The sequence below is a fragment of the Crinia signifera genome, chromosome 5, assembly GCF_055691185.1.
Source record: "Crinia signifera chromosome 5, ASM5569118v1, whole genome shotgun sequence".
Lineage (NCBI taxonomy): Eukaryota > Metazoa > Chordata > Amphibia > Anura > Myobatrachidae > Crinia > Crinia signifera.
In genome coordinates this window covers 245,333,805-245,360,878 of record NC_139221.1, presented here as the reverse complement: position 1 = coordinate 245,360,878, position 27,074 = coordinate 245,333,805, and the positions used below count along the sequence as shown (strand labels likewise).

Here is a 27,074-nt window from a genome sequence, read left to right as displayed (position 1 = left end):
AAGATGTATGATATCATTGTTAATAATAATGGGTCAGATGTATTAAGCTTTAACAAGAGATAAATCCAAGGGTGATAAAGAGAGATAAACGTCCGGCCAATCACCTGCCAACTGCCATGTTACAGGCTGTGTTTGAAAAAAGTCAGTAAGGAGCTGATTGGCTGAATGTTTATCTCTCCTTATCACCCTTGCATTTATCTGTTGTTAAGGTTTAATACATCCGCCCCCTAGTGTGATAAAAATAGATTTTCCACAGGTAATCAACATTGTTAAAGCCTTCAGGGAGCTCTACGTGGTAGGGACAGTTATATTTCAAACATGTTGCATAGAACACGCACAGCAGCGGCTGGAGCCCTTGGGCTGCACATATTAACATACATGTAAAGTTCTATGTAAGATATGTGCTGGCTTCCTTACACGGGAAATAGTAATCACTGCAGAATGCACGTACCAGCAGACACACAGTGCTCAAGCTATCTTCAATGAGCCTGTCTCTAGACTACCATTGGCTAGTTTCACGCAAGTCTAAGGGGGGGCTTATTGAAAATACACAGGCTAAGCACTTTGTGTCTGCATCCTGTGATGCGATGCGGTAGCACCTAATCCCTGAGTTTAAGCACATTTCTTGCATACAACTTTACAGGGGCAGCATTTCCAATAAGGTTAAAAAAATATGGCAATGCCTGGCCTCACAGTGCTACCCAAACTTTCCACACATCTGCTTGTCCCATTGCTACTATATTTTCAAGATTTTACCAAGTACTGTGTTAGGTAAATAGGTGCTACCATTGTTCCTTCTTTGCCCCAAATTTCCCCCACATCGTGAAATGTTACATTTCTCACAAGCTTGTGAAATATTCATCAGATTTTTTTTTTTTTTTTTTTTTTTTTTTTTTTACTATGCTTTGCATTAAAGAAAAAAGCAGTTCAACACCATAACTGGAAGCAAGGAAGCTAAATAACAATCCTATACACAATGCAGTAAATTCCCCCTTCATACATTGGAACGTTCTAAAGCCATACAGAAAGCGGGATATTTTTTCTTCAAATGAATATTATGTACCTGGCTTTTGGAAGCTGCAACCTTTGCAAAGAGTGCTTGGGAAACTTTAGCTCTTTTCATTTCCTGCTGAATCTCGTCATAAATGGAAGCATTAATATTCATGTTGCAGTTCTCCAGGCTTCCGTTTCTCTCAGTTGCAATGGTTGCTGTCTTGACCTGGAACATATATATGGACAACAGAATGTTATTTTTAAAAAAACAAGAGGAGTCGATCTTAAACCACACAATCATATATATAGTCACAAACTGTTGACTTCTTTTTGGTTTGTGAAAAAAATGTAAGAAATCTACCGTAATGCTTCATTTACGGTTCAGATCACATCTTCAGCTTCTCAAATACTTCACATTTTGTTAAAAGGTTAATACAACACAATCTCCATTGTCAGGTAACAACAAGGAATTACTAAGTCATAAAACAAGTTTTATGGCAACAAGCCAGAATTTTTCACAGAGCCGTGCAAAAGTACAAACTGAAAGCTTTTCGCAATTAATGTGAAAGAATTTAACCATCTGTCCTAGCAAAGATCAGCTTATCTTTAACGTGCAGCATAACTGTCATGATTTATGCCTGCGATAACAGCACAATGGTGAATCATGGATTTCAACTTTATTTTTATCAGTTTTTCAGAACAGTCTCTTCCCCTTTATGTTTTTGCATAAAACATTACCAGGGTAATGTAAAGGGTCCGGGTTTGCAGAGATCCATCATTTTCAACCGAGATTGCAAGTTTTGCCAAGGAAATCATTGCTGATTTAAAGATATGGGCAGTCTCTTTTGAGGTCCCAGACCTCCATACACTGGGACCCTATTGCATCTCTTTATTATAAGTTCAGAATTGAGAATAGCATATTCTCCCAATAGCATATTACCCATTTAATGATCATGTGTAATCATTACATTTAAGCAAATGTTCAGGTAATACAATGGCTGAAAACAGATAAAAAGATGAATTTACTTACAGCTAAATGAGATATGTCAGTCTCATTTGGTCTCGCAGGAGCGACCAGAGATCACCCTGCTGCTAATGGCATTTACAGCATAGCAGATTTTGGCTAACTGAATCTAGAATTTACTAAGATGGGAGTTCTATTTCATCTATGGACAACCAATCAAAATCTACTTATTTATTTAGCTCCTTCTAGAACAGTGATTTTCAACCTTTTTGTCTTGCGGCACACTAAATAAGATTTTAAAATTGCCAAGGCACACCATGAGATCCCCACAGGGCAAAACCTTTTGGCCCCCATATAAAAAACAATCACACTGGTCCCCACAGGTAACAAAAATAAAATACATTGGCCCTTTACATGAAAAAAAGAGACCAGTAACTAACAGTTGAACTGGAGGTGGCTGTAAACTGGTTTGGGCATCGCCATCTCTAGATCTGGGGGCACACTTGAGAATAGCTCAAGGCACACTAGTGTGCCACGGCACAGTGGTTGAAAAACACTGTTCTAGAAGATAATAGTATTATGATTGGTTGCCCAGAGCAACATCCCATGTGAAATAGAACTCCAATCTATTTCCCTGTGACTCTATTGTCAGCAAATTCAACTTTTTTAAACAAGTTCTATAGAATGATAAAACAATAAAATAGTTATTGGCCACAACCACAAAATGGATAAAGCTGTTTATTTACTTATAGTACAATTTTGATCTATACACATGAGGCGATGTAAGCCCTATTTCTAAGCAATCTGACTAGATTGCTTAGAAATAAAGCACGGATCTCTCCCCAGCGATGGCGATGCACTGTCTATGCTGCTTAGATAGCAGGGTTTTGCCTATAAGCAACTCAGCACACTTCGTGGGTGCATCACACTGTGTGCAGCCATGTGTGCTGAGCGATCTGTGCTTCAGCACCTCAATCAGCATGGGGCTGCAGTCGCCCCATATGTACGGGGCTTACACAGATCTGCATCTCATTCTGTAATGTATTTTCCTTTGTAACATCTTCACATGGGGGAAATGCAGTATTGCTACTATCCAAGTACAGGTGGAGTATCCCTTATCCAAAATGCTCGGAACCAGGAGAATTTTGGATTACAGATTATTCTGTATTTTAGAATATTTTTTTGTTACGCTTTTAACAGCATCAGGGCTATACAGGATATCACCTTTAGGAGAATACTTGATATATGATCGCAATGCGATCTGGGCGGCATTTAGTGCCCGGGATCGCATTGCAACATGCCATCCTTTCTCCCTAAAGGAGCCCATCCCTGCGGTCTGCTTCACTGGGTGGTCATCGCTGACCCACCTCTGATCCCACTGACCGCACTTCCCTGCCGGCAGTGCGGCCCGTAGCCATACAGAATTATGATATATATATATATAATATAATGCCAGAAACTGCAGTCCCCATCACATTGACTGTGTTCTGGGACAATGTTCCTAACTCTAAAAAGCTCAGCATTGCTGAACTAGCTGCCATCTTACGTTGGCATTATTCGCTGTAGCATAATTGGACAGAAAAGCTTGAGAGGCGATAATGATTATTTTACTCAAGATTCTTTGCCCCGGGGAGAGGGTCTTATTGGTTCTGCTGTTCTACCATTAATTCTTTTACAAATTAAATACAGAAAAAAGTGTGATATGAAGTTATAATAAATGATACATTATGTGACCAAACAGTGCTATTTGTTAAAATACGTACATATTGTCATTTGTTGACTTGGGGGTATTTAATTGATTTCAACCATTTGGTAATTTTAAGATTTTAAATTTACGAAGCACTTTCCTTGACCAAAAGTACTTATTATACAGGATGGTAAAAAAGCAATGTAAAAGATAATAATCTTAGTAAAAAATAGTTTGTGGAAAATATCGCTAAGTATATTTATGAAAAACTAAAAATGAAAGTTCCACATTGCGCAAGTTTGGAATTGAAAACGATTTTGGAAGGTGAGGTAAACATACTTAGTCTTTCCGAATGTTCATCACAATAGGGGCTTCTCAAACAAAAAAGGGATTTGTGAAAATATATTTGCAAGTAAAAGTTTTAAGTCTCATCTACTTTATTCTGACAGACATGTATGTAATGGCGTGCATGAATGCATCAATAATCGTTTCTGCATTTCTCTGTATTATCAGACTCAGTGCAGATTGCGATACCTGTTTTTGGACGAACATGAAAAGAATTGAAAATTTGTCAAGCAATTAATGAATCTTTTGTAGTTTGTTTTAATTTTGCTTTCTATAACATTTGGCAACACAAAATGGTATGCAAAATAGGACATAGACTTGCTAGATCTTTTCTATGACTTTTCAGTAGTTGCTACAAGACTTATGCTGTTTGTATTTTATGTTCCATTTCTAGCATTTGTGTATGATTTTTGGGAATGTAATTCCTTTCTAGATTGATAAACTGTGTGCTTAGTTACTTAGGATCTTTTTAAAAAAATGAATTTCACACACATTAGTATAGTCAATTGAAAAATAAAATTTGACTACCTAACAAGAACAAATTAATATGTTTGGATTAAACTGCTAAGATTACAGAACCCTTTCAGTTGTCTGCACCAGTTCTCCTACTGCTGTGTACACATGGTTCGATCCAGTGTAATTTTAGATGCGTTTTGTAGTATATATATATATATATATATATATATATATATATATATATATACAATGACACCAAATCGAACAGCTTTAGCTGCATTCAATGCAGATTCAATCCTGATGCGTGGCCCTACAGCATTGGGATTGAAAGCAGAAATAGACGACTTGGCAGGCAAGTATATTTTGGCTTTGATCTGCCAGATGGAAAGCAGTTCCATGCTGCTCAATGCCGCATCTGCCCTCCACCCACACCCCATCCTCCCGCCATCCCTCCCCCCCGACCAATGCTGGGTCGGGCTGTGTGTACACCACATAATTGTGCTACAGTATTTTGTTGTTTTAGCTTTCACCTAACATCCAATTACATCATCTTAAAAAAAGGAAATTAAATAAATGTTATATTGCTTAATACGTGGATTAATTTTATTCCATGTCTCAATCGTGTTGAAGAGCTAAACTAAACAACTCTCAACTCTTTTTGAATCATAGTAACAGTAAAATATAACACTGCATCTCCAGTAATATTATTAGGCATTTTGAATTATATGAGTAATCGTTAAAACATACAGAAGCAAAATACTAAGGTTTAGTGAAGCCTAAGGCAATACTAATTATTAAATCACAGTAGTTCTATTAGGAGATCACTTTCTTTTTTTATGATTCAGAGTCCTTTTTCCCCCCCTTATCTCTAAAAGGATCCTTTACTGGACTCCAGGCTAAACTCCATTAATAGTAGACTAAGCCATTAGCACACCATGTTCCCTTTCAATAGGGAAAATTTGTTCTCCTTCTTGCAATACATTAGTGCATAAACATAGCAGCTTCCTCTTGTCCACCATCGTCAAACTGTGTTATTTATTACTCCTGGAAGACATTTGGTAATCATTAGCTGTAAACTCTGCTGCATATCAAGAAAATGCTTTTGTCTCTGATGAACTCATCTGTTTTATTATGTACATTGAATCTAGGTATTGGATAAGAGTCTAAGCAACATTTTCCAGGATCAGTATGTTTATTTTAAAGCACAAAAATATCACCATAAAACTTAATGGAGGAGCCAAGTACCATTACAACATAAGTGTGAATGGTGCAAGGTAAGTCCGTGAGTATATCCATTTATTTAAAATATATGTATTCGATATGAACATGAACAGTCCATAAAAAAGCTACTAGTTGCATTCCTGGGTTAAAAAAAAAAAAGAAACATTTTTTGAGGCGTGAAAAATCAGGGGTTTTCTCTATTTTTTTAAGCACAATTTTTTTTCAGACTATTCAATTTTTCCCCTTTTTCCGTCCGAAAATTTAAAACAATTGTATACACAGAGGAACTGTGAAGTTTGTAGACCGATATGTTTTTGTGGCAGCGATATTGCAAAAAAAAATGCATGCTTATTGCAATAAGTTCCAATTTGTCACTTATACCGCTTTCAGACCTCAAACCCGGGTCCAAACCGGTATTTTGAACATGGGTCCATCTTTGCTGCGACCCAGGTCAGACTCTTTTTATACCCCTTTCACACTGCACTTCAACCTGGGTTAGTCCGGGGTTATTAACTTACACAGTAGAAAAACCTATGGGTGTCATTAAAAATTTACTTTTTTCGGGGTAACAAACATGATGCCACAAAGCAAACAAAATTGATGGGCGGGGACTGTTCACAGTAGCCAAGGGATTCCAATATCTTAGCTATGTTTTTGTAAACCACAGCATCTTTTACTGTTCCTGTCATTTGCCTGCAGATTTCTTCCTCTCCCCTTATATTCAGCAATTTTCTCACCTCCTTCTCTGACCTAATTGAGGACATGGCTGTGATACTGCTTGAATGCAGGCCAGAATGCTGCCTCAGAAGTGTGCTCTGTAGTGTGGTGCTTGTTTTTCTGGGCTCTGGCTGCTGACCTTTTCAAAGGAATCATCCAATAGCTGCATTTAATAAATGCAGTGTTGGATAACATGGACAGGGACCATTCAAACTGAACGGCAACTCGTGTTAGAGCCGTGTTCAACCCTGGTCGAGGCCAGGGTTGAAATGCAGGGTTGCATGGCACGGGAATTTTGACAGTGACGCTTTCACAGTGCACCTCGACCCATGTTGGGGTTGCAAGGACAAGGCAATAACCCGGGTCGAGAGTGCAGTCTGAAAGCGGTATAACTGGATAGCCCCAGGTATGTAAATTAGCCACAGTGAATTACCGCAGCTTTTAAATACCGTCCGAATTAGCCTTTCCTAGATGAAAGATATTGATTTAAAACAAAATAAACATGTCATTAAATATAATTCTAGTAACAACTTTGAATGTTACTAGTAAAATTATGATTAATGGCAGTACTTTATGGTTCCAGTTGATAGATCTACAATTTCTAGATTGGCAATCGATAATTCAACATGCAAAAGGTCAACAGGGTTAAAAAGTCCATAAGATCTCCTATATGATTATAAGCTTGCAGTAGGGCCCTCTTGCCTCCAAGTCTGTCTGGTGTTACCCAGTTTGTTCTATCACTGTCTACAATTGTAAAGTGCAACGGAATCTGCTGCACTATATAAGAAACTGTAAATAAATAAAAATAAATTAGGTCAATAGGACTCCATGGTCAGGAGCACAACATGAAAAGGTAGACACATGGGACATTCTTTGGACATTTTCATACTTTACATCCATGTGAACTACAATTGGGAATAGTAAAGTCCATACTGGAGGCATGAGAGGGCATGCGTTACACTAATTGACCATGTCAACTAGTCACTGTCAATCTAATAGTCCACTCTATGACTGGATTAAGTGTTTTCTATTGTCAACCTACCAACGGTTAGTCAAAATTTTGTAAGTTTTCACAAAAGTATTATGTTCTCTGTTCATAGAGTGCCAATTCAGATCACAGAACTAGACTTGACTATATGTCCTGGTACTGACCAAAACTCTCTGAACTTTTTTTTAGCCGATTTCTGAATTGGAAGATGGGTCCCATTTAACCTTCATTACTCTCTTAAACTCAATACGCTATTACAAAAATACCCCCTTGTCAGAAGGTTCTAAACATGCATGGTGTCATGTACTACTGACCATGGATGTCGCAATTGCTCTTTTGGTGGTACTAGAGCAGGGGTAGGCAAGTCATTTTACAGAGTCCGAATATTTCTAATTATTTTGATCGAGATCCACGAGGGGACACAGAACTCCATCCCATTCACAGGTGTTTTTTTACAACCACATACCGTTATGAATCATATTGTGGTGTATCATTTATTCTTGTACAAAAAAAATCTTTTTGGTGTTTCTTTATACTCCTATTTCTTTGTATACATGTATTTAATGTATGTATATGTATATATATTTTTTGTAGATGTTTGGTGTTTTCTATACATTCTTTGCTTATATATAAATCTTTATATTCACTGATGTGTGACAAGAGTTAGGTGGGCCCCCATCTGGTTACAGCTTGATGAGCTGGACACGGAGGGGAGGGGTCCCACCTGCACGTTGTTGCATCAGGGGGTTATCCCGTTGATGCAAGGTACACCTGTTTGCTATATATGTGGTTAATGTCACTTGTGTTTTTGAGCCAATACTCACGCATTGAAACGTTGCTGAATAAAGATGCCGTCTACATTCACTTTGGATGAAGGCACCCGACAAGCACCTACTAGTCGGAGGTGTGCCCGGCATCAAACAAAAGTATGTATGTATAAATGTCTTGATAAAGGGTGTACAAGCCTGAAACGTTGATATCACAGCCTCTGGTCTAAGCTGTCATTTATTTCTTCATATTGAATTGATTGATAAGTGTTGCGAGTGCCTCAGGATACCTACAATATATATATATATATATATAGGCACAGAGGAGACACCATCCCATTCACCTTAGATGTACTACTTTGAAGAGACCCTCCTCCCCATTCCCCTCCCACTGCATTGCAGCCATTAAAAAAAAAAAGCTTCGCCACATGGAGCTGACTGAGCTTCTTACAAGCGGCGTGCAGGTGCGGGTTGATGTCATCCGCCGCAATGCATTCCTGGGACCACTGCAGTTTCAGGAGTGTGTAGGCAGTCCGCATTTCTATCCTTTGCGGTCCGGAGATGGACCCCGGTCTGCCAGTTGCCTACCACTGTACTAGAGTCTAATTTTGTTAGCTGGTGGAACATTGCTTGATGGTGTAGTGTGAATTTTGACCAGCTACTACTCTACTGTTACTCCCTTGTGTATACTTTCCCTAAAAAATGTAATAAAGAGCAAGTGAAAAGCCGTAATGGTGTTATGTAGCAAATGTAAAGAGTCCTGAAATTCTGGAAATAATTCAGTACCCCACAAAAATGGGAAAAACTCCAATGTTTAATGAAAATTACCATATTGTATTGAAGCTTGGAAGCATCGTTGAAAAAGAACTACAAAGTATACAGAACTGATATAAGACAAATGCTGGGCCACCTCAGATGCCTACCTCTTTCCCAGCTTTTCCTTTACCTGATGCTTATCTTGCTCACACCCACCCCTCTTTTTCACCCATGGCTGAGAGAGACTGAGGTCATCATGCAAATGTGAGTAACTAATTAATTTAGATTAGGGATCAATGTCATCATAATAGATGTTCCACATGCATTTCTGAATATGCCCAATGTTAACCTAATCAATGCTCATGACCCTAGTACTAAGCCTGAAAACACTTGTGCCAGCACATGCCTATTTAAATCACCTTACATTGACATAAGGACATTTCTATTAATTGTAATAAAACAGAAAACTTTTGGAATAAGACAAAGTAGATACTTTTGATCTAGAGGTAATATATGCCCAAATCAATCATGGATGCACAATCAAATGTGGAAAGTACCTGCAGGGAATAAGTGAGGCAATGAGAAAATGGCTTTAGATTCCCCTTGAGGACATTAATAATCTTCCTTGCTCTCCTGTTTGTGCTGTTAGCCAATCAGATTATTAGGATATTTACTGCACCAGAGAAAGAGTGTATTGTGGGATGATGTTTCTATATTTCGATATGTAAGTGAGGACATTGTTTTGTGCGATGGGGGCAGTGAAGGAGAATGGAGGAAGCCAAAAGCATAGATGGTGTGAGGAGTAGGGCATCGAACTGAAGAATACTTATGTAAGGCTCCAATCGCAACGATGCAGATAGATTTTTGTGTCAAACTTGTTTAATTATTCCTTTTTCTTTCACATTACTGGGACTTAACACCAACGTATATGCAGATTTTTTTTTATAAAAAAATTAATAAGCAAAACCACAAAGTGCCAAAACAGGACTAAAACAGTCAGCAACATCTGAGGAAAGGAAGTTGAATTTATTGTCAGGATACAATATTGAGCAGGGAGATTAGTAACAGATATACTATAGAGGGTTGATGGAACTTTACACATCATTGAATAGTAGCTGGTAAAATAAGGGCAGCTATGATGCATGTGGCATATCATAAAGCTTATCATCAGACACAGACGGATATTAATATGTACATTTTAAACTTTAAAGAAGATAATGAAAAGGTTTTATATTTACTAAGAGTTAAAAGCATATTACTTTGAATTACCACTTGACATTAAGATATTTGTTATATATTATACTAAAGTATTACTATACAAAAAAATATGTATAATATGTAAAATATCCAAAATATGTATAAACGCCTGTAAACATTCTGTACTGAAAATAAAATACGTACAAATGCTATTTGTAACATTTAACAAAAATCTTCAGTATACAGCATTTAAAAATGGTTATCAAAAATGGACATGCCGTATAGTGTACACATACTACTCATTACCTGTGGAGGACGGGCTGGGGGTGTGCTGATCAATGGTGCTGGACCCATGGTGGAGGCGGCATTGAGGCTCCTTTCCCTCTCATCCTGGTAAATTCGGTCTCTCTCAGCCTCGGGTAGCTGCAAGAAATTTTGCATGGCTCGAAGATTTACAAGTAAAGACTGGGATGCTGTCTTGGGATCTTCTTCCTTTCGTAAAATTTCGGAGAGCAAACCCTATATTGGAGGATCACAAAAAAAAAAACACAATTCAGTCTTGATCACGAATAAATGAAATAATAAATGCCCAAAGTACCACTAAGCTAGAAGCTGCATTAAGAAGATGGGATTTAAGTAAACCCAACAATGGTGCTCCACCGGTGAGTGTAAACTTTTACAACGTTAAGCTTAAGAAAACATGAGACAATTAAGAAAAAGGTTACAATGATAATTCTCGTTTTATACTTTGCTATATTACAAAAAATCACTTGGGAGAGACAATGCTGTCATAATATCACACAGTTGTGAACAATTCAAAATGTATCTCATTTACTTACTTAAAAACACTCTGCAACTCTCTTCTTATATCTCATATTTTCCATGAACTCTTTATCTAGTGAGGCTCGTGTCAGAAGATAAAAACCATCGATGAGAGTGTACACAAGTTGATAAAAATATAGCAAAGAAGTCACCAGTTTTAACCACAAACATTTAGTCAATATCTAAGTGTGTACGGCATCTTTTCAAGACCGAGTGAACCTCTTCTGTATTTATATACCTCTCTCCTAAGGTATCATTACTATCAAGACTATTACGAGCTGTGTTCCCCATCTTCAGTTTTTAATATATTTCTATAAAACTTCATCAATCTTAACCAAAAGGGATTTTTTTTTCTTGCATATCAAAATAAATGACAAAAAGCTCTACATTTATTGGCTAACAATAATGTTCAGTCTAAAGAGACCATGATTTACAATTTTATATGTAATCATGCATATATCTCATATTCATTCCTAAAGCAAAGCTCTTAACTTTGTATTCAAAGCACTGAAGTATCAGCTTACCAATTTAACCCACACTCATACATGCGGTAGTAGTGCACAGTAAATCGTAGCATGCATGGCACAAGAACACCGTGTACTCAAAATAATGCAAAGAACTAGTGGAAAAGGGGATTACTGTAGCAATGAACGCTACCCATAAGCATCCAAGCTTCTCTTGGGTGGCATTTGTACACTGTAGCCAGACTGTGACTGACTTAAGAAGATTGTTTCCTTACCTTTTGTCACTAATACTGTCATGCTGCCAGTCACCATATTAAATTCTTTACAATCAATCATTGCAGAATGCTCAGTGGAGAGAACACTGGGGGGTGAGCAGGGATGCTTTCAACCCCTGTACCAGGTTTTCACCTTGCTTTGGCGTAAGTAATAGTCTTTAGTAAATAGAAAGTTCCAAGTATCAATTTATTTATCACCGGTCTGCTTAAACCAAATCTTTTCTATATTGGCCACACACGTAGTTGAAAATATTGGATAGATTCATTTGCTCAGAGTTCAGGATGAGGCGATTTGGGGCTATTTTCTAAGTGATCTGTCTAGATCATGTGTACAGTCCTTAGTGTCGGTCTACGCATCGATATCGCCAGACTAGATCTTGACTGCATGCAGTCAAAATATAGTGAAGTCGCCAGTTTTCTCACCAGAGAAGACTGGTCCACTCAGATCGCTCAGCACACATCCTTGGTGTATTACATGTGTGCTAGCGTGTGTGCTGAGCGATCTGTGCCACCCGTTGCCGGATGCATACAGGCCTTTAGTCTGCAAGTAGACATTGGCTTATAACCTACCAATACATAAATTGTATTAAGTCCCAACTGAAATCTGGACTGCAAATTGTTTTATTGGTCCAATAGCAATCTAAACCGCACAGTTTACAATGATGCATAGAGAAGCTTAAATGTATAGCAGTTATACATTCTTTTAATCTCGACATAGCTGGGCGATGGAGGGCTTTTGAACATAACACGTGAGAGTTATATCCCTTTTCCATGGCCAGGTCTACCCAGGTTGCTGCTCAGTGGAAAAGAGTCCTTGAAAAATAACCCAAGTCTAGTGACCCAGGAATCTGACCCAGGTAGTGTGTGTTTCCATTGGGTATTCCGGCTTTCTCCCGTAGTCCTATAGCCCAAAAATATACGGCTATGTTAACTGGCTCCTGACAAATATTAACCCTACTGTGTAAGTGTGCGGATGAACATTGGCAGACTACATGGACCAAATGGTTCTTATTGATGGGACAGGATCACATTGCGGCAATCACATTACATTCATCCTTAGCCCCATCAGCTGCACTACTGCACATTGTTACATCATGGGGATACTTCATATTTTGGTTATCCACTGAAAATGCCTTTTTCATGGATATTCTATAAACATACTAATAATTAAGCCCCTATTGCTGAACAATGAGACCCAGTACAATGCAGGACAGAACAGCAATGACAAAGCAGAAGTACTGCATGCTCTCTACTTAAGTGTTCTGGGTCTGTCTACAGTATATCTGCTTGGGTATCAAAAGGGGCCACACTTTTCCTAAACTTTCATCTGCTGAAGTTGAGGGATTTGGGAAGAGTGTGTGTGGTTTGGGAAGATTATACTGATCTTATTACAGCAGTTCAGCAAAAGTAACAGTGTCTTTAAATAAGTGTGCAATTTATCCAGTAAGGAGCTGTTGTCAATAAAGCAAAGTATTGCAATCTAGGAGAAGCTGCACTGTACAGACTTGACCTTGTTCTCATTTGCAAAATTAAATACTGTAATTTCAAGTCAAATGATCAAAAGTGATGCTCACATCAGTGTAATTAGCTTGTATTGCTAAAATGTGTCGATTCTGTCTACATCATCTACCTGCTGCCAATAAGATTAGAAGGTTAGCTCCCACAAATGAGAGCCAAAAGAAGAACAAAAAACAAAAAATGTCATGTAAATTAGAAAATATAAGTACATGGTGATCATGGCATGCAGACACAAGAAAACCAACACTTCAATTGAGATCAATTTTATCGAAACAACCAGTAAATTTCTAAGGAAGGATGGAGGAAAAAATACTATGATATCAAATTAACAGATTTTCTAGTTAAATTCAGAACCAATTCTAACCCCTATTGTTGCTTGTGAAGTCATTAAACCCACAAAATATAATTCACTTTAATGCAAGACCAAATGCATGAGTATTTTTAATAAAGGTGCCCATACACTTGGGCAATTTCATGGTGATTTGGTCACTTTTCATCCGATTTTGTCTAGAAATCAGATGAAAAGTGTTCAGATTGCACGGGCTGCACTATATATTTATCAGAATCGCAGGCATAAGTGTGCACATCTAAAGTACCTGTGATATATTGCTTACAATTTGCTTTATATAGCTCTACTTGACAGTCCCCCTAGCACCCTGTAGTGCAGACCATCAGATAAATTGCATCCTATGTGAAATAAACACTCAGGTACAAAATCTGACATGCAGGACTCCCGGTAAGATACCTGGGTGTTCAAGGGAAATCTGGTGCAATTTGAAGTGCAATTTGAGCCTCAGTAAGTCACACTAGTGCAGCGGTTCTCAAACTGTGGGTCCTGACCCCAAAGTGGGTCCCGACCTTCTCAGCATGGGGGCGCGACTCCATGTTGCTGACCATCAGGCTGATGAGTTTTCTGATCTCAGTCAGTGACTTAAGGAGAGTCTGAAAAATCTGTTGAATTGTCTGTTATTTTAGACTTCTCCCATCAGTTTGTGCCTCCTCAATGCTGCCAAGCATGGGCTGTCTGCTGACTACACATGTCATGTGATGACCTTCTGCAGTCACTTGCTGGGGTCCTGTGTACACTTAACTTTACTATATGACTTATATCATCTCTTTTTAGTGGGTGGAATCTTGATGAAATGCTTCACATCCTCAAACTCTGTTTACACAGGTCAAGGATGCAATTTATGCCATCAGACAGTAATGATCTAGGCATAACATTGCAAATTGAGTCATTGTATCATTGCAGCCCATGCACAGCAAAGGCAAGGCAGATAATGCAGATGCGCTTTGCTACTACAGGTTGAGTATCCCTTATCCAAAATGCTCAGGACCAGAAGCATTTTAGATAACAGATTTTTCCATATTTCAGAGTATTTTTATATTTCAATGAGGTATCTTGCATTTATGTTGTATAATTACATCAAACACATGAGACACACAAACATATATTGTATTTGTGCATGAAACAAGGTTTCAAAACATGAAACAAAGTTTGTGTAATATTTGAATGCTAAGCAATCATGTACTTGCACATATTAAGTACTAGTTACATATCTTGTCCCCAGTAGCACCAGCTACACATGTCCCCAGTAGTGCCAGTTACTGTACATATCATGCCTCCTGTAGTGCCAGTTACATATCATGTCCCCAGTAGTGCCAGTTACATATCAGGTCCCCAGTAGTGCCAGTTACATATCAGGTCCCCAGTAGTGCCAGTTACATATCATGTCCCCAGTAGTGCCAGTTACATATCATGTCCCCAGTAGTGCCAGTTACATATCAGGTCCCCAGTAGTGCCAGTTACATATCATGTCCCCAGTAGTGCCAGTTACATATCATGTCCCTAGTAGTGCCAGTTACATATCATGTCCCCAGTAGTGCCAGTTACATATCATGTCCCCAGTAGTGCCAGTTACATATCATGTCCCCAGTAGTGCCAGTTACATATCATGTCCCCAGTAGTGCCAGTTACATATCATGTCCCCAGTAGTGCCAGTTACATATCATGTCCCCAGTAGTGCCAGTTACATATCATGTCCCCAGTAGTGCCAGTTACATATCATGTCCCCAGTAGTGCCAGTTACATATCATGTCCCCAGTAGTGCCAGTTACATATCATGTCCCCAGTAGTGCCAGTTACATATAATGTCCCCAGTAGTGCCAGTTACATATCATGTCCCCAGTAGTGCCAGTTACATATCATGTCCCCAGTAGTGCCAGTTACATATCATGTCCCCAGTAGTGCCAGTTACATATCATGTCCCCAGTAGTGCCAGTTACATATAATGTCCCCAGTAGTGCCAGTTACAAATTCCTAAGAAGTGTATTTAACAAAATAAATAATAAATAAAGTACATTCCTGAATAATTTGGATAATGGATATCTGCATGACTACATTTACTGCTTTGCTTAAAATAATAAAACCTTATTTCATATATCACATTTCAGAATTAGAAAAATGCTGTATTCTACAAATAAGATATCACTAGTTATTACAAACAATTGTTTCAGATAAAAACAGGCAGTAAATTAAAACCTTCAGGTTTTATCTTCAAGGCACAGATAACCTCCCAATAAGTCAAGTCACTTAATTGGGCATGTAATTTATTGAGCAATGCAAAGCAGAAGAAAGCTAAACTCTGCATCTCATTTATGATCTGAAAAAGCAGTCATTTGTGACTTTCTTTATTAATCTTGCACTAATCTCTATTCTGATACAAAATGTCCATAAGTAACAAAAACCTGTGTACAGTAGGCCTAAAAGAATTCCCCACATATCTACACACACACACACACACACACACACACACACACACACAAACATTTATGTTTCGGGAATCTAGGATATGCTTGATACTTTACCTATTGGCAAGTTCTAAAACAATAAACATTACCTGCTATCAACTTGTCTTCAAATTAATATAAAAAAGCCAAATCATACCCCTGTTCCACTGACCTAAAAATTCTGGGTTTTTGCCCAATGAATGCGCACCTACCCAGATATTTGTCAGTGGAATTGGTGACAAGGCAAAAAATCCCAAGTAAAGTGACCCAGGATTTTTACCGAAGTAGCGAGCAGGGTTTAGCGGATCTTTCCCTTGTAACAAGCAATTCTTACCTGGAATTTTTGACTCAGACAGGGAAGGCTGGCCATTGCGCAGCCACCTCCCTTTCACCGCCCGCTGGTTACTTGCCCATCTGCCACTGACCGCCCACCAGGTTTCCCATTTCAGTGGGGAATGCAGTGGAGTGGAAATGGGGACATGTCAATGAAGACCCGCTTAAATCCCGAGTTAAAAATTCCAGGTATGACCCGCGATTTTGGTGGAAAAAAAGAATGAGCAATAGGCCATAAGGCACTCTGCAAGCTCAAGGGGTGAATTATAAAAATGCTTGCAGTTAAAAATAATAAGCAATCATAAATTATAGACAAAGTTCATATTAAATGGAACACTAGATGTGTTTAAAGAAGTTTGGTGATTGACACCATTACGAAGTCTATAATCACAATACTAAACAAATGAGTAAACTGAAGTTTTGGCACTATTACTCATGAGAAAAAGAGTGGGCTGACAGTAAAAAAAATACATACTGAGAGGGGAATTCAGTTATTTTCGCCAGTGGCTGTCATGGCCAAGCACCTGACCGGTCTAATTTAAGTGTTCCACCATTCAGGCATAAAAAGTTGCCAGAGCTGGCATTTCTGTCTACTGAGATGGTGAGCAAAAACGTTGTGAAAAAGTGACCTGTTTGGGTGCACTCTTAACATTGTGCGTAATTTAAAATCGCTCAACCCAGCAGGACAAGATCAATGAGTTAAAAATATCAATTGAATTGCACCCCCCAATCTCCCTTTAATTAAGACAGGAGATTGGGAGCACATAGACATTTAAATCACCACTTACATGTAAAGTAGACTAAATAACCTTAAAAATAGTAATAAAAAAAAGTTAAACATTAAAAGGTATTTTCCTATCACATAATGTGCAATATTGTCAGGCACTGTTTTGCTGGATTCCTGTCCGTTTATGTATGCATGTTATTTGCTCATGCCATGCTAAACTATGAAGCTTGTGATAATGCATTTGTAATAATGACAGATAACTGTATTCAACTGATAGCCAGCGGGTCAAATACAGCAGGCAGGCTGCTGCAAACTGCCCAGTGACCTGATACTATGATTGTGGTGTCACTCAACAGCAGCCGATAAGAATGAGGCTAATTGTTTCTGGCTTGCTGTAATAAAGCTACAATTGGTGTAAGATGCAGTTAATCCTGTCAGAGGTCATGTGTAATAGCAATAGCCAATAAAAAGCAAGCTGATTTGCAATGGCTGAAACTGTCACTATCCTCTATTGCCTGTTGCCGGCGGCATGTGGTATTTGGACAGGGTTACAGTGCATTCTCCAGGCAGGTAAAGTTACACATTTCACGTCATCCTTATGTCTACTGTGTGTCATAATAAGAATAACAAGCTCTACTGTGTGGAGTAAGTGTCATTGTGAATAAGTGACATTACTGTGAGGTATAATGTGGCATAATTAAATATGAGAGCAATAATCAGTGCCATAATGTGAATGAGGGACACCACTATTAGGTATATGATTAAGGGGCACTACTTGTGCATAATATGGAGGGGAACTACTTGTGGCATAATGTGAATACAAAGCTGTAATTTGTGTCATAATGTGAATAAGGTGCAGTACAGCATCTACTGTGCATAGAGCCCTGTGACAAGTTGGTGATCATGTTGGCATATGTGCTAAGCTCCTATGAAGGAGTCTAATGGCATATAAAGAGGAATGTGTAATATCATATGTGTAATGCATTTTAAACTTTACTTGTGTTCTTATATTAAAACATAAATGTTTAAGCCCCCAAATCTCCCTATCTTTTCAGAGTGGCCCAGTCGAATAGCTCTGATCTATATACTGACTTAATAACATGGTGCAAAGACATTTTTTATGTCACTGACAGGACATGTTATAACTGAGTGAAATAGAAGAATTAGAGGAAGGGCCCGGCTACCCACTGCAACTTCACAGGTCCTTGCTTTGCTCTCATGCCTTGGTTGGGACTTTACAGTATTTAAGCTAGACCGACACATGCTTGAAACAGAGTGGGGACTCTGGCATTGCTGGCATTAATATTGTTTAGAAATTAAGATTGTCATTCTAGAAAAATAATGTACTGACAGCAATTTCTGGTTGATCCACAGAAGCCATGGTGGTTAGAACAATGGTGATAAGATACAATGGGGCAGATGTATAAAGCCTTAAAACAGAGAATTGCAAGGGTGATAAAGAGATATAAAAGTCCAGCCAATCAGCTCCTATGTGCCATTTTTCAAACAGCCTATAACATAACAGTTAGGAGCTGATTTCCTGCACCCTTTATCACCCTCGCATTTATCTCTTTTTTAGGCTTAATACATCTGCCCCAATATAACAGAAATGGGATAATTGCATAATACTCTTGAAAACACTATCATCACACAGAAGTGAGAGACTGTTGACTAAAACATTCTATTTCATTTTCATTTCAAAATTGCTTTACATCATATTAAGCAACCAATCAGTCAATTTTATTTTGTAATTTATACTAGAAAAATAAAAAAAACTAATATCAACATTCTTGCTGTGGGTCAATGCAAATGCCCCCTAAATTAATGTTAATACATTTGAGGAAATGTGTAATTTGTACTGATGAAGGATAGTCCCACTCACTTTAACAATCATGGGTTAAATACCCTATAAACTAACACACTCCACAGCCACCACCTTCTAAGTTAATCTACTTTGGCAATGGAGGATAAAGACCTATGAAGACGTCGCCTGTCTGGCTTCATATTGTCTCGCCTTTATACATAATCATTGATTGAAGAAGAATTGATCAGCACAAAGCAACTTCAAAGCACATAGGCAAAATAATTCCTATATTCCCAAGAAAGCTAATATAGAATGTCTTTTCTAAAGACCGATAAAATTAGTCCAGGTGGAGGATTAATAAAGATATTCCAACCAGCCATTGTAGTTACTGCCAAATATTAAGCATACATATCTCTGTATGTCTCCTGCAAACTGCAGGGTAGATTTGTAGACAGTGTAATAGTACCTTTATTTTTACCTTTTGTGCAGTAATGATAGAGATTCTAGGTTTATTCCTAAATTATACTACAAAGAATTACATGGAGCACAGTAGTAATTAAGTAGTTATAGTTAAGCAGAAGATCTCATTTCACCACAGAGTTTACACAGACCTAAATTCCTTATAAGACTTATCCATTACCAATAATGATTCTAACAAAAACACATTTTCCCATTTTGTTTAAAAACATTTTTTTTAGAGGAAAAAAAAATAATAATCATGGAGAATACATGTAATGTCCTCAAATACATGCTGTCTATATGGTAATTACACAGTAGTTATCCATTCAAAGGTTTTATTTTAACCCTTTGAGTGCCAAGTGAAGTTTTTATATAGGCCTGAAATTTAGCAAACATTTTAATTTATCATAATGACCTGTAATGTCTACCTTCTATAGGAAATATAATCTTTTTATACACACCAATTTTTATTTGAATTTACATAACAAATGTGGGCGACGCTGGCATTTTTAGTTGATATTTTTTCTCACAGAGATGTTGGCACTGAAAGAGTTAATAAAGAAGTTGAATGAATTGTCTATGTCAATTTCAGTCAATAATGGCTTCCAACACAGTTTCAATGGTCAATGCAATTTTAAGAGAAAGGATTAATATAATTATTTTTGTTTTAGTTCTACTCTGTTTTAATTGTTTCTGTTGTTTATCCCCATCTGTATTATGGCAATAAATCCAGCAACTGGAATTCTTAAGGGTGCGGAAAAGTAATAATGAAATGTTTTTTGTTTTTTTTATAAAGCTCATCTAAAAAAACAGCATGGAAGACCATAAACACCCAAAAGGATAAGGATAAGGGGGAAAATGTCCTATTAGAAACAAAAAACAAAACAAAGATACTGTAGTGTAAAGATTTTTTTTTTTAAACAAAAGTCCAGTTATCTAGAGCGTTCTGAACAACAGAACAGGGGTTGAGGTGTGCTACTCAGCGACAGTTAGCATGCTTGTGTATTAGGATGTTACTTCCTGTACAAAGGAACACTATGAGGAGCACTGCTAAACAATTTTGGCAAAGGCTGCATTTATTTCAATGCCATGGTTTAAAAATGAATATTTCAGGCATAAGTAAAATAAAGATATTTATTCATAAGTTCCAATCCTTACAGATCTATTGCCCGTGCATGAACCAACTAAATTGGTACACATTGCCATCCCTGACCCTGAGCATCCTTTGTTGATTCTCCTGCTTTCACACTAGGAAATTGCATGGTGGAAATGAAATGAAAGGTAAAACCCAAAGGCAGCTGCGCATTTTATTTTGTGTTGTCATTTCAATAAAAACTAAAAATATCCAATAAGAACATTTTGTTTTTCATCCATAATGTAACATAATTGCACTAAAAACTCTCTTTGGGGACAGTCAATACTGGCTTTAGGAATAAGAAATACAATGAATATATAAACTTAGTTTCCACATGGATATAACAGTTACACTAAGCAAAGTAAAAAGCTGAGCTGAGACAACCACTGAACAGAAGGTGGAAAGAATGGTCATTGATGTAAAAATAAGAGGGACTCGCCAAATATAAGCTGAGCAAGCACAGTTGTTATCTTAAGTAGAAGGATTAAGTAAATCATGGTCTAATACTTTATATGCTTTTTGCCTCGCTACACATGAAAATGCCATATTTCAAACTCTAAATACTTTGTGTGTAAAACTTCAACTTATTTCTTAATATTCTGAGCAAAATAGAATGAAAACACAGAACAAGTATACACAGTAACATTGACCTGTCAAAGCACATGTAATCGAAGCACAAAAATGTATTTATGATTTATTCCTATATTGTGCACGAACTCACTTCAACTGTCAGTATGGTCAATATGGTAGCATCAACACGACATTTTCACTTTAAACATCAAGCAACCTTAATCTACAGCAATGCATTACTTAGGTGCTGTTTAAATGCACTGTATATACATGGTTAACAATAGGAACATACTCAGGACACAGCAAACAATAGTGAATATTCATTAGTGAATATAGAATCAAGTAGAAAATATGCTATTTTTATTCATAGATTTGTACAAAGATAAATAATAGAGCTTAATTTAGTCATGCACACTTGTTTCGCCAACAAATGTCACATACTGTATAGGAGGGTATTCAATCTGTTCAGATATTTCACCTACTCAATGCTATGAAGGCTGTCATGGTAAACTTTTTTAAAGTCTGATCTGTTTTGTCAGAAACGGTTGCGGATTGTAGAATTCACAGCCGTTTTCCGTTAGTCTGCGGCCATTTTTTTTTGCCATTTTGGAATGGTACATCACAGCCATCGCTGAGCATTGAATCGCCCACAGCGGCTGCACAACTAAGATCACATGAGGAGAGGAATGCCGTCTGTACCACGTGGTTTCTCTCCTTCCTTTACAAAAGCCTCATGATTCCAGCTTCCTTCATTAAAGAGATCATATTTTAGGCATGCTATACCAGTCATTATATAAGTAGTAATAGTAATTTGATGCACATGACTTATGTGTGGATAGGGGAATTTGATGAGTACTCAGGACTCCATATTAACTGGTCTAAATCTAACTGTCCCCATTAATAGCTGTGTATGAGGCTACTGACCTCCCTTGCCCCCTTTAATGTTAAGGGTTTTCCCCACTCTAATAATCTAGCAAACTTAATTGTCTGTAATATTATGCCTAGTACTGCTCATTTGAAACAAAAGTTCTGGCAGTGAATCCATATTTTACTCTGGGGCAACAAGAAACAAAGAATTCATTACATACTTTGTGCAGATTCAAAATAATCGCCAGCCCTCGCCCTCACTAAATTGCGACTTTACTATATGGCTTCTCAGTATGCTCATTTGGATCATTGGTGGAGGTGATTGCTCTTATTCCACCCTAGCAGGGTTTCTTGTCGAGCAGACACGGTCTCACATACAGTATTTAAAGATCCTGCTTTCTAAGCTTGAGACAAAGGGTCAAGCTCCATTGTTGTGTCAGGACTCTAGTCTGGTGGTTCATGTATGACTTATTTGGCGGGAATGGGGGGGGGGTGTTTGATAGATTTGTATACAGATGTCTTTCTCTGATCCAAATGCTCTCTTTATGAGCTGGGCTTGCTCAATTTGGAGATCTTCTAGCTTTCTTATTGTGTCTTTAAAATTGGTCACTTGTACCAAAATAAGGAATTTGGTCTTCCTGTCTCCACCTTCTACAGAAACCTTCAGCTTCTCAAAAACTGTGCCTCTTCTTACAACCTTAAGACTACACTTCTTATGATGCCCTTTATAAGGTGAATTCTTATTGTGAACTCAATTTCCATTATTTGCCATATAATAACTGATTGCTATAATTAGCTTTTTGGCTTATTGATTTTGATATGTGGAGATACTCTACTATACCTCTTTCCTTTTGATTTAGTGCATTTTTTTTGTCAACTGTTTCCTTGGAGTAGGGTATGATTTGAAAACATGAGAATATCAACATCATCAAACTGTCATTATGTTGACAGTGACCATGTCAATATTCATGAACTGATGTCAAGCCTTCCCTAGTAGTCTAGCAGTGTCTTAATTTGTCTCAGCATCTCTAGTGTCTTCTTTCAGGTCCCGGGGGTCATGTGAGGATCAGCTACAGTCCCCATATCTCTGAATATATCTAATGAGTATTTTCCCACTATCCCTAATACTAATTTCTACACCCCCTCCCCCTTCCCAAGCACCTAACCCTAATCCCCACTTCCTGTTGCCTAAAACTAACATCCCCTAACAGCCTAATCCTCCAGATGGCATCTAACGCTATCCGTTGGTATCATCAAACTGTCAACATTTCACAAGTTGACAGTTCAGATGCTGACACTGAACAGGTCCTTCTTAAGAGGGGTACATTGTGTGTTCAGAGTTGCTTAGGCATTGTCACATTGAATTGTCAGTTTGATTTATTTTACATTGAAATATGTGCTTATTGGGATGTCTTTGATTAAAAGTGTTGCAAAGTATCAATGAAATGAGGGAGAAAATATATCCCTTGAAGCATAACAGTTAAAATGGGTAATATGTTTTCTTACCTTGAACAAGTAATCTTATTAAGAAATGTATTATGGAGAAATAAAGTTATCTGTGCATGCTGATTTGTATTTATGTTTTTCTAATTAACAGAGAATAGCTTCTCAATAGTCTTTAGCCAATGATATTGGCTCCAGTACACAAAAGTTAAGTATAGAGTGGAACCAAATCCCGACACACCAATAGCTAATAAGTACACTGAAATTTGTGTGAAAGTCTGTCTTACATCACTTAATTAATAAACTGCCCTTTTAGAAATGCTGCATGTTCCCCTCCCTCCTAAGCAGAAATAAATACATCTAATGAACAGGCAATCAAAGTAATTGACCCTCAGAGAGATGCTATGGCAAAAACCTGATATACATGTGAATGTACTGTATATAAAATAAATAACATATTTACAAAAGTGTTTGTATTTCTCATACAGATTATTCTTAAGAACTAAAAATGAAAAACAACAGAATAAAAACCAACTGCGGAATAATTTTAGCTGGAGGATATTGAGAATGTATACTCCAGGCTACAGCAGACTGGATTTACAGCTGATGTGGAACTACCAAAGACTGGGAATCTATACTTTGCAGTGGAAAGAGATACGCCAAAAATCCATAAGTAAAGTATTTTACTAGGCCAAGTTTTATTACATTACTTGTGGGACTTCTTTATTTAACAGCATGATTTGTAGAAGATTCAGTGTGGTAATTAGAAGCTACATTTGAACTATTAGTGGTATTTAATGTGTATCATCGCTAATGACTAAAGTAACTGCAAAAAAAAAAAAAAGCAAGATAATTCTACTGCACTTTATTTACGAAGGCTATTACTGATTAATTTGGTCATTCATTAGAAAATCAATCTTTGCAAAAACTAAACTAATAGTTTGAAACAAAAAGGGTTCTCATTAAATATCGCTTAAACGATTTGAGAGCAAACCAGCAAACTAAACACAAAAAGCATATACAGTATGTGAAAACTCAATGGGGTCGATTCAATACGAGGCGCAGTGAATAGTGCCGAAGCTAGTCTAATCTGCACACTGCTAAACTGAAGAATGCTGATACTCACGGGTGCTTAGTCGTGAGCAGTGGCATTTTCCAACTCAAGTGCCCTGCAGTGATGCTGTTTGCACTGCGCTTTGGCTTAAAACAGCATCGTCACCCTCGTTTTGTCAGATGTTTGCTTGCACCCCAGGATGGGTGCAATGGGTGATGCTATTCACTGCACCTCGCGTTGAATCTGTCTCCAGATATGAGTGTTTGCAAAGGATGTATTCTGACCACCGCCAGGAGACAGGCACCAGAGTGTCGGCATCGGTGAGGATGCTAGCACCGTAATTCCAAATGTCGGGATGGTGAATATAAATATGCAGGGCGGGTTATGGTTAGGCCGTGAAAGAGGGTGGTAGGGTTAGGTTTAGGAACTGGGAGGAGTTAGCGTTAGGCTGCAGTGAGGGGGGTATGGTTTAGGCTGCAGTGTGGGAGGGTTAGAAGGGAGGTTTAGTGATAGATGGCAGGGCTGGGGGTTAGGATTAGGAAGTGGGGTATGGAGGTTAGAGTTAGGCACTAGTGGGGAGTGCTAAAATTAGGCTGGAGGGGCAGAATTATAGTTAGGGTAAGGGAGGGGGCAGGATGAAGGTAAGTATTCCCTCCTTTGGGATGCTGGCATCTTTATTCTGAATGCTGGCATTCCCACCGCCAGTCATCCATATGTATCCCATTTGCACTGCCTTGCTTCAATTCCATTGGCATACTATCAAAATTGTTAACTATAGAATTGGGATTTAATAAGATAGTGGAAGTTTGTATATTTTAAATAGGGGATGACTGACTGCGCTTAAGCGGTGGCTTGGTAGGGTGCCGCTGGGTGTCTGGGGTAAGAATACAGTGGTTACCCTAGGATACAATGGGAATACACAAAAAGAAACACTCCTGCGCAACCCTGCACCATGGATAGTACAAATGACCATATACGCTTCTGTATATAAGTGTAAATTTATTAAATAAAAAGCATGTCATAAAAGCAACAGAAATACATTTAGTTTGTATTTATGATATATAATAAAAAGGATGGTGTGACCTAATACCGGTATACAGTTATGGACTTACATATACATACACACATAAAACATATAAGAACCCTTTATGGGGTATTTGGATTAGTGGCTGTTCACTTTCTTATATTGGGTAAAGTGGGTGAAGCAGCACAAGTATATAAAGTACCACTATCCTGTGTAAGGTAAAGTGGATGAAGCAGCACAAGGTATTAAGTTCCACACTCCTGTGTGATATATATTAGAAGTGCTCGTAAGGGGGAGGGGGGACTTGGAGGAAGGTACCGTATGGTGTTCTGTCACTTGTCCTTGGAAAGATGGAGGTGTCTGCCGGCAGACTTCTGGTCCTCTCCTGCCGCTGTGGCTGTATAGCGTGGCGTGCCCGGAGGTCCCTCTCTGTTCAAATCGACGCGTTTCACCCGTGGTACGGCTTCGTCAGGATGTGCAAGACTCTGCACATCCTGATGAAGCCCGTACCACGGGTGAAACGCGTCGATTTGAACAGAGAGGGACCTCCGGGCACGCCACGCTATACAGCCACAGCGGCAGGAGAGGACCAGAAGTCTGCCGGCAGACACCTCCATCTTTCCAAGGACAAGTGACGGAACACCATACAGTGCTACTTCCCCACTTTACCCAATATAAGAAAGTGAACAGCCACTAATCCAAATACCCCAGAAAGGGTTCTTATAATGTTTTATGTGTGTATGTATATGTAAGTCCATAACTGTATACCGGTATTAGGTCACGCCATCCTTTTTATTATATATCATAAATACAAACTAAATGTATTTCTGTTGCTTTTATGACATGCTTTTTATTTAATAAATTTACACTTATATACAGAAGCGTATATGGTCATTTGTACTATCCATGGTGCAGGGTTGCGCAGGAGTGTTTCTTTATGTGTATTCCCAGTTTGTATATTTTGCCTGAATGAAGATGCTTTCTTGGTACAGCTATCTATCAGTTGCTGGGAATGGTAAACTAAATGGTATTAAAAGAGGAGATATACATTTGCAGTCTCCAACTGGGTCCCCTCCTCTCTCTCTTACTGGCAGCTAGGCAGCATAGTCAGCGATGGCGCTGGGTACTAGTAGACACAAGTGCGGTGCTAGAGTCACAGATTGCACTCATTATAAACACGTCACTGTTCATGTAGTAGATTAATATGAACAAGTATTAATTTGTGAGTAGTGTGTAAGGGTATATATTGGACTTAGTCTTTAGGAATATATTTTTGATTGATGATTACCTATAAAAACTATATGAGCAATAAAATGGTGTAATGACAAATAAAGAATGGAACATATTATTCTGATAAAAAAGTAAACGTTCAGTAACGAGGTACTAATTAACATACTGAATTACGGAATTCATTCACAACTAAATACCTTTATCATGAAATATTCTGAGCCTGCTCTAAAGATGGACGCAATGTTGAAATAGTATGCAGCGGAGTGTTTAATGCTAGTGCCCATGAGGTCACACTGCACACGTGTTACAATGGTCTTACAGAAGGACTGTTTGCGGGAGTAGCAATTCAAATGCAGACTGTTTCTGGGGCAGCTTGCAAATGCAACTTATGATTGATGGCCATGCTGTGCGGTCATAGGACTACTCAGAAGATTGATTATTGGCCTGTGTGCATCCGATGTCTGCATC

At 38.1% G+C, this 27,074-nt stretch overlaps 1 protein-coding gene across 8 annotated transcripts in view; it reads right to left on the bottom strand.

Moving 5' to 3' along the window:
- Positions 1-27,074, bottom strand: part of SATB1 (SATB homeobox 1) — a 166,736-nt gene that overhangs the window by 29,259 nt on the left and 110,403 nt on the right. For 5 of the 8 annotated variants that reach the window (XM_083188774.1, XM_083188773.1, XM_083188776.1 and 2 more), the window contains 2 exons: positions 10,398-10,610; positions 1,064-1,219 (listed from right to left, as the gene is read on the bottom strand). In XM_083188774.1, coding sequence (XP_083044900.1) covers positions 1,064-1,219; positions 10,398-10,610 — 369 coding nt within the window. The remainder of the gene's footprint in view (positions 1-1,063; positions 1,220-10,397; positions 10,611-27,074) is intronic. The other 3 variants (XM_083188775.1, XM_083188778.1, XM_083188781.1) reach the window with 3 other exon arrangements.